The 9,282-nt window shown below is 42.8% G+C and overlaps 1 protein-coding gene across 1 annotated transcript in view; it reads left to right on the forward strand.

Annotated features, from left to right (window-relative positions):
- Nucleotides 1-8,972, forward strand: part of FAXC (failed axon connections homolog, metaxin like GST domain containing) — a 28,703-nt gene extending 19,731 nt beyond the window's left edge. The window contains exon 6 of the mRNA XM_064649902.1: nt 1,419-8,972. Within this exon, the coding sequence (XP_064505972.1) occupies nt 1,419-1,702 (284 nt within the window). The 3' untranslated portion in view covers nt 1,703-8,972. The remainder of the gene's footprint in view (nt 1-1,418) is intronic.
- The last annotated feature ends 310 nt before the right edge of the window (nt 8,973-9,282 follow it).

The raw sequence follows: 9,282 nt of genomic DNA on the forward strand, positions 1-9,282 counted from the left end.
TAAAATTCACATTTATTTTCTCTTTAGTGTTCTAGACAGTAATTGTTTCTATTCGTGTACTTGATCTTTTCCTTGTTTAAAATGGCAAAGGCGTAAAGCCTCTGAGGAATGAATGCTGGATAACGTATGAGAAGACAGAAGCAGAACCATGAGCCAAACTCTGCTGAACTGAGTAGTTTCCTTGATAGTAGAACTGCAAGTGCTATGGTCCCACTGAAATTACAGCCTTTGCTGTTGCTGAAGATGCTGGACAAGATAAAAATCCAACCTGACTTTGGAGTCACTGTGTTTTGGCATGAGCTGGAAACCAGCATACTCCTCCCTACCACAGAGGGTTTTTTTTTTCTTGTGGAGTGGTGTAGATGTTAAAGTATCTTTACATGCCTTTTCAGAATAAAACCACTCAGTGTGAAAAATGGGAAGAGCTAAGGAGGAAAAGGATATGAAATAGGTGTAGAAGGAAAGAATCTGACCTGTAAATCTACTCTGTACAGGAGATCTCTGCTAAATCGACAGTTAGGAGGCATAGACTTACTCTTTTCCTCAAATAATGAGCACTTGAGATGGGGAAATAAGTATTGGCTATGCAGTTCTTCCCCTTGGTGTCTGGAGAGTCACAGATGAAATTCTGAAGGGCTCACGGCTTTCTAGAAGGAATACTGTGTTTGTTGAATTAGTTTGTCTCTAATGAAAATAAATAGAAAGTAACAGATGGAAATACCCAAGCAGGTATACCCAAGGTTGATTCTTTGTACCCATCCACCTACTCATGCTACCATGAGTACAGGTTTCACATACAGCCCCTTTTAACATGCTATTATTTGTTTCTTCTTTGAATTTTTTAATAATTTATTCTGTAAGCATACATGTATGTATAAACATAAGGTGTAAGGTACTAAGGCTGGGAACACTAGGAGTGAACCAGTGACCATATGAAAACTTAAAAATGTGAATTTATGTTGCAGACAGCGCTGCCATCTGGTGGTGGAAAATCTAAATTCACTGCATTTAATAAGTGTATCGTGCATATATAGGATCAAATTCTGTCGTTAGGAACTAGGTGTCTGCAATTAAGCAAAAAATTTTCCTATGAAAACTTTACAATGTTAGTGTCTTGTCTTGATTGATTTCTTTAGGTGTTGAATTTGAGAGATTTATTTTTCTATTTGCATGAACATACATATGTGTTTATTCCCCCGTAACCTTTCTTGTTGTGTATGGGTTAATAATATGAGTTTTAAGCTAGATGAAAGTTACAAACAGAGCTGCTAAGAGGATTGATGGGATCTTGGAATTTTGAAAACTCTTTGGAAAGACCCTGCACAATTTCTTTCCAAACAATGCTTATGTGTTTAACAGGTGAGTTCGAGCATTATTGACTGGATCTATTTATTGAAATCTGTTGCACTGTGTTGCAGGTGAACTGATTAACCTTGCTATGTATTGTGAAAGAATAAGGAGGAAATTTTGGCCAGAATGGCACCACGATGATGATAACACTCTGTATGAATCCGAGGAAAGCAGCGAAGCAAGCAAGACTTACTCCCCTTTGCAGGACTTCAGTTTTTATTCAAGGACAGAAACATTTGATGAGGAAGGGAATAGTATTTCCCAAACGCCTGATACCGATTACACTGGACACTCCCTCTTTGATTCAGATGTGGACATGGATGAGTACAGAGATCAGGAACAATGCAAGTGATGTGTACAAGTGTCTCCCATTGTGCAGATAAGCTGTTTCTTGGGGTCAGTCTGATTTGTTTTCTCCTTCAGGTCAGGAATAGGTTTATACCACTTTGGAAGAGACCATTGTGCTTGACTCAGCTGTCATGTGCTACTTGGACTATTTCAACTGTATTTCATTTTGTCTTACTGTGCAGGTGGAACCAAGGTAAACACTTATTTAAAACACACATGGGCAAACTAGAGCTCTAGAGGACAACAGGACCTTTCCATCTACATTTTTGTTCGTGCTCAAAAACAGATCCCCCATCCAAGTGGGACAGACTTCTGGGAAGTGGAGCATTTGTCACTGCTGGTTTGTGTTAATATCTTATCTTTACAGGAGTGGGTTGAGGACATAAATGGAAGAGGTATGACTGGCACAGCTTTCTTCCATGGAAGAAAATGATTGATGCTTTAATGAAAAGGCCCTGGAGGTGCTGGTTGACTGCACCTCAGTATGAGCCAGTGGTGTGCCCTGGTGGATCAGATGTAACAGCATCCTGGCTTGTATCAGCAATGGTGTGACCAACAGGACCAGGGCAGTGATTGTTCCCCTGTACTCAGCACTGGTGAGGGTGCACCTCGAATCTTGTGTTTAGTTCTGGGCCTCTCACCACAAGAAGGACACTGAGGTACTGGAGCGTGTCCAGAGAAAGGCAATGAAGCTGGTGAAGGAGCTGGAACACAAGTCTTGTGAGGAATGGCTGAGGGAGCTGGGGTGTTTAGCCTGGAGAAAAGGAGGCTCAGGAAGAGACCTTATTTCTCCCTAGAACTACCTGAAAGTAGGCTGTGGTGAAGCAGAGGTTGGTCTCTTCTCTCAAGTAACAAGCAATGGGATGAGAGGAAATGGTCTCAAGTTGCACCACAGAAGTTTAGGTTGGATATTGAGAAAAACTTCATCACTGAAAGGGCTGTCAGGCATTGGAACAGACTACTGAGGAAAGTGATTGAGTCACCATCACTGGAGGTATTTAAAAGCCACTTAGATGTGGCACTTGAGGGCATTGTTTGGTGGTGGACTTGGGACTGCTGGGTTAACAGTTGGACTCGATGATCTCAAAGGTCTTTTCCAACCTAAAAAATTCTATGATTTGGCAAAGTTTCAAGGGAATTTTATTTGTTAGCTGCTCATACTTTGGGTGCATATATTACAGTGTCTGCAGGTAAGAACTGCTCCCAGTTCTTTTTCAGACAGTCAAGGAAAGCTGGAGAAAAACACAGTCCTACAGAAAGGAGCTGATCAATGTTTCTTGTTCTTTGCAGAAGTTTGCAATCATTACTACAGAATGTTTTTATTCAGGAGGGAAATGTCAGTGTTAATGTATAATCTCCCAAACACTCATCTGGAAAGTGTGTTGGCCAAATTTCTTCTGTGTTTGTGAATTATTATTATGTTTTCACTCCCTGCCCCTGACTACTCTCTGCTATTGCTAGGCAAGGCTAAAGAACTGGGATTTGTTGCTAAAAGCCTGGTGTGTCTCAGCAGTGGGTGCTTTGTGCTCTTTACCAACAGACATAGCAAACCCATGAAGGCTGCAAAGCAATTTGGAATATTAGTAGGCGTGGGATACCATATAGTTGTAAGACTTTGGCCCAGGCAATGAAATGCTTTAGAGCTGTCTGGGAAGGTGCTTCAGTGGGTACTGAGCTCTGTGCTGACTTACAGGGCCCAATCCCTAAAGTTGATGCACGGGAGGCAGTTGAGATAGGACAGTTCTGTCAGCACCACCATCGGCGGGAATATTCAGGAACTGAAAACATGGCTGGAATTGGTTTTAAGTGACCTTCACTAGCACATCTGTGAATCTGGAACTTGGAGTGATTGCACAGGTTCTGATATGCTTCATGTTCTTGTCTCCCTAAATGCAGGTTAGAAATGAGAAAAATCCATTGGACTTACTCATGACTTGAAGTTAAGCGTGTACATCAATGTTGCTTGGCCATGACTAGTTGGTTTTAAGTAGAGATAGAGCATATAGAACATTAAGACAGCTCTCATATTTGTAAACATGCATATAAAATCAGATATCTGAGTGCAGACTTTGTTGGTGGCTTGTTTAAAAATATTTTAATTACGACTTTCTCAGTGATTTACAGTTAGATGAATCAGGATCCCTCAGCAAAATTTTTATAATGTGTTGGTTGTGTTATATGTTTTGGGAGCAGACAGGGTAGACAACTACTTTAGGATGTTAATTGTTAGTAGTCCTAATAGTCTGGAGCTTGAAATAACTTCAACTTTCAATGAATAGCTCACTGTCTTGGATCCTGGAGTGCCTCCTGCAGAGGAAAGTGCTTGCTCTGGGGAAACACAGAGCTAGCCATTGCTCTGATGCTCTGAAATCAGGGGTACACGTGTCTGCAGTGAGCTTCCAGGTCTGTTCATGTATGGGAGCCACTGCTGCAAGAGCTGACGAGTTTGGTGTGAATTTGCACCTGTTTCTTCAGTTCCCCAGGCATATCCTTGGAGCTGTGTTCCGGTCAATGTGGGCAAGTATCATTTGCAAAGTGAACCAAAACCAAGAAGGAAGAAGGTATCATCCAGTTACTTGGGACCTTTCTCAGGAAACTAAGCACGAGAATAGGGCACATGAAGATAAGTCTTGTACTTGAAAGTAGTGATGTCCTGAAATGCCTGTGTAACTCCATGGCCAAATCAGGACAGATTTTATTTGCAAAAATCAAGGTATTGATATTCTGAATAAAAGGCATATACATCAAAAAGCTCCTCTTTGAAGACATTAATGTGGTGGAAATTCTGATGGAGGTGTTCTCATGCATGTTTGAAGGCTGTGCTTTCTTGGTTTTTTTCAGCATTTTGAGGTGTGCAGCTGATGAGTCCCAGTTATTGAAAGACCAGCCTGAATTCAGCAGACCAGCCTCGGTTCAGTATCACCTTTATAATTTTGGTGGGCTGACAGATCTGTCCGTGGCAGTGGCCCTTGAAACACAGATTAACCAGAAGTCAGCAATGTCATTTTACCCTCCCATGTGCATGTGACCAAATCTGGATTTTGTGTGGCCGCAGGCAGAGACAGGTGCAGAGACAGGAGACGCCAATGCGATGCACAGCCGGTGTCATGCCACGGCCTGGTTTGTCTGCCAGCACTCGGAGCTGCTGCAAGGGCAGGTAGAGCTGATGCCGTGGCAGAGATGGAGGTGTTTGACAGGGCTGTGATTATGTTCTCACCTGGCATTCTTTGCTTTTGTTTCACATGACTGGTGTGCCTCAGCAGAGGCTGAACCTCATCCTGATCCTGACCAGCCAGGTAATGGGCATGCCCTGAGAGGGGCTGAGGAAGGATCAGAAGGGGTTGCAGAAGGGTAAGCGGCTTTCTGCTGTCAGCTGAGTTTTTCAGGATTAATCAGTAAGGTGAATGTATTTTGCAGCTCATCACATGCCTTCCCCTTTCTGAGGGACTGCTCAGCTTACTTTAGAGGAGAGGTTAGTTGGGAGAAGTTAGTTGGCCTTTTCCTCATTACAGTTACTCAATAAAGTTTGCCTTTTTGATTTTGACCATGTTCAAATTAGATGTGAAATTAGGAAACGGCATCTTTTTAAGAATTTATAGGTGTATTTTGTCAAGGTTGGGTAGGAAATCCTTGGGTTTATTTGTCCCTTTAGAAACAAATATTGACTGTTAGACCTCTTTAAAAGGTTTTGATCCACGCTTTTTCTTTTGAAAGCTGGTCTTGGTTAAGTATTGTGGGAAAACAAACAAACAAGAAGTTTAAAAAGCCAAACTTTTTTAACAGCTATGAAAAAGTGTTCATTCGTTTTGGTTTGCATGGGGAAAAAAAGAGATGTGTTTTCTTAAAAAGGGAACATTTTTTTTTGACTTTCCAAATTTTGCTAAAAGAGCAACATTTTTTTGGTCCTGCAGTGTCTTTTTAGTTTGTGGGGTTTTTTCCATTCCATCATATCTATTTTTAATGTTAGTGCTGAGGGGCTGTACAGAACTAAAATTAGTTAGACACTATCTTTATTTCCTTTTTTTTTTTTTTCCTTCTTTTTCTTTTTTTTCTCTCTCACTGATCAAAATTGCAAGCAAGTTCATTGTAGGGATGCTGGAAGTCCTGGTTGTGCTGCTGATGGGGGTGAGGGTCATCAGGTGTCTCTGCAGCCATCAAACCTGGGGCAGCTCTGGATTGCCAGCCTCCTGGTGGGTGAGCTGGGATGGCTGCTTTTGTCTGGAGCTGGAGGGTGAAGGATGCCACGATGTTATGTCTGAGGTGATATGCACCTCATAAGGTTTTTCCATGAGTGGGGCTTCCACTGCCACAGCCAAACACTCACTGTGGGGTGATGTTAGGAAACGTCCAGGGACCCTTGACAAAAGAGTCAGATGCCCATGAGGTCTCTGAGAGCATCACAGCTGCCAGCACCAAACCTGGTCCCAGCCACAGCCCCAGGCCAGTTTGGGATAGATGGTGGTACATGGCAGAAGGAAAGCTGTTGGGGGGCTCCTCTACACTCTCCAGCCCCTCTCAGAATAGGGCAGGGGAGCCCTTGGATGGTTGTTGGAGGGGGCAGAGTGGGCTGTGGGGAAAGTGTCAAGTGGTGGGTTGCTGCAGGAAGATTTGGGCTGCACCTGCGGCCTGGATAATGCCACTGTTCCAGTGGCCAGGGGGGACCCCTGCTCTGTTTATGAGCTGGAGCATGACCCCATATCCTGATGAGGAGACGGTGCCATTGCTCCTGGTTACTTTGCCTTAAATACCACCGACAGCTGGGTACTGCCTTTGTTTCCATAGTGCTGCTTTAAGAGAATGAGTAATTGGTCTACTCCTCATTTGGCAAATGGGAGTTTAAAGCAAGCCCTATGTTCCCACTGGAGTTAGATTCGAAGCAGCCTGGTGGTTTTTTTTTTTTTTTTTTACATGAATTGCAGTGTTTGACTGTGTGACACTCTGTCGTGTCAGAAGGGATTTGTTTACCCCTGTTGGACTCATTGGCTCTGTCAGCAGAGCTCACTGTTACTGAGTGGGGGAAACAGGAGCTGGGATATATAGGTCCTACAGAAATTCTGCAAATGTGGTGTTTGATTTAAAAACCAAACTGAACCTGATGTTTCAGATCTGGAGGACTGTTTCCATCCAATTATAGCACTGCAAGTAACACATTTTGATCTTTAAAACCTTGGCAATGTCCCTCCAGATCTATATTCTCTTTGAAAAAATACTGCCTGAAATATTTCTGCAGCAACAGTTCAGGCACAAATTTGCTTTTGTCAGTGATGTCTGCTCAAGTAATCATGACAGTTTCATACTATTTTCCTTGAAAGGGCTGTATCTGTCAGATGCTAAGCCTTACAAAATATTGCCTGCTGGAAAAGTGTGTTATGTGCAGATTTATGCAGGGCAACTCACCAAGTGAAATTTCTGTGGCAGGGGATGAATTCAAGTGGGTCTTGTCCTTAGATGTTTGAATAAAAATATGAATCTGTTTTCTGACAAGTTTGGCCTACCCCCCCCCCCCCCCCCCCCCAAATACCGCAAAAGTGTGACTTGGACATGTGATAGGAATAAAGCAAATTATGCTCTCTAAATGCAGAATTATGTTGGATGGCCCAGTAAGTGGCATATGGAAATGGATACACGTAGCATAGATGTGAGTCATGCCCATGCATGTCAGCAGCTGTGGTCCAGAGGAGCACCCAGGTCATGTTGTTTAATCTCATGGACCAAGAGCATCAGAGGTACTGAATGAGGAGGCTTTCAGCAGTTGACCAGTGCTACGGGTGTTTGTGTGTGCTGTGCTGTGCCTCGGGTGTTCATTAGTGCCTGGTGAACAGTGCAGGAGCTCATTTTGGTAGCTGTACCTCTGATGAGGCATCAGTGTGCTGTCATCCCATGCTCGTGCTGTGTCCTGGTGATGAACGGCAAGGACAAGGGTCTGTTTGGGTTTGATCCCTTTCCAGAGCATTGCAGTGAGCACAGCTTTGAGCCTACTGGTGAACGCAGGCCATCGTATTCAGCTGGTGGAGTGTATTCACCACTGTGGAGTGGTGTTCCTCTGCACCGCACGGGTTGCTGGTGGGAGGGTAGATCTAATTTTCAGACCAGTGACCCCAGTCTTTACAGCTCTGCCTTGGTGGAGAAAAGTGTTGCAACATAAATCAGCTCCATACCGGTGGTTTTGGGCAATCCTCTTTGACGGCCATCAGGGAGGGCTTCTTTTGCATTCCTTCCCTATGGAAGTACCCTAATGTGAAATATTTCTCAGCAGAGGTTTCTACAGCTCCATGAGAAATTGGGAAGATGAAATGGTATGTCTTTGTACAGCACAGGAATCCCAGTCAGTGAAAACACTGTGTGTCACTACAGTGATAAACTCTTAGTACCACATCTTGGTTGCACCCAGGTTTACTCCCAGGTTTTTCAAGACCAGAGGAGATCATTACGGGCATTTGGTCAGACTTGAGCATAAAAAGGATTGTGGTATTTCATGTAATGTTTTTTACATTCAGCTCAACAAGCTAAAGCTGAAACATGTGCTTCCAAAAGGCATTCAGCTTTTGCAGAACAAATAAAATCCTGCCCCAGTTTGAAGCAATTGACAAAAGTATCATTTGCTTCAGCAGTGCCAGAGTTTCCAACTAAGCTTCCAAGTGACCCAGAATTTACCACTTCTCTTATTCCAGTCTAATTATACTCAAGTAAAAATTTGCTTTACTGGGGACAGTAAGGCAAACAAGATGTGATTGTTGTTCTCTTATAAGCTCCCTAAACAATAAGTGCTTTTTTAAGCTGCACTGGCTGTGTTGATGTTTTCACTGGGCACTATCACTGTATGTGTTCTTCTCTCATTCCTTAGCTTTTACCTTTCCTCAGATGTACAGGTTTTTATTTTTCAGGATACTTGAAGAAGGCAAGTCCCAAAGAAAGGGGTGTGCAATCCAGCAAGAATAAAGTATATGTAGATGGGTATAGGGTGAGGGATATATCCAGCTAGCTGCAGTGTACAAGGTTTAACTAACAAAATGAAGCAACACATTTTTAAATGTGGACTCTAATGCTGTAGCTGCATTATGTTGTTTATCTATAAACTTACATGAGACATATGTTATTTTAGCACTATTATATTACTACTTTATAAAGCCATATTTAAAATTGTACACTTAATTGTAACATAACTTTAAATTGTGCACTGTGTTGATCCATGTACATATATATGAAAATCTGTATATTTTGTCTTTATGCTGTATGTCATTGGTGTGTAAATTATAACTAATGGATCTAAAATACCTTTCTGGTTCATGTCCTTATTCTGTGTCTGTGCTTTTTGTAGAGCTGTGAACAGCTGAGAGGTGCTCTCTTCAGAGTGGGGAGTGCACGAAACTTTAATGGCCAGTGAGTTAAACCCTCATCTCCCCAGGCAAATAATTTAGCCACCAGCATTGCTTGGATGGAGTCATTCTATCACTGATCCCCTCTCCCACTGACACTAAAAGAAGGATTTCAGGGGCTAGCGCAAGAGGGAGGACTGCACATAAACTGGGGTGTGAGGAGGGGTCCCTGCTCCCCTCTCTCTGTTTTGTGACTACTGTTACCAAT

This window comes from Pseudopipra pipra, chromosome 3 (assembly GCF_036250125.1).
Source record: "Pseudopipra pipra isolate bDixPip1 chromosome 3, bDixPip1.hap1, whole genome shotgun sequence".
Taxonomy (NCBI): domain Eukaryota; kingdom Metazoa; phylum Chordata; class Aves; order Passeriformes; family Pipridae; genus Pseudopipra; species Pseudopipra pipra.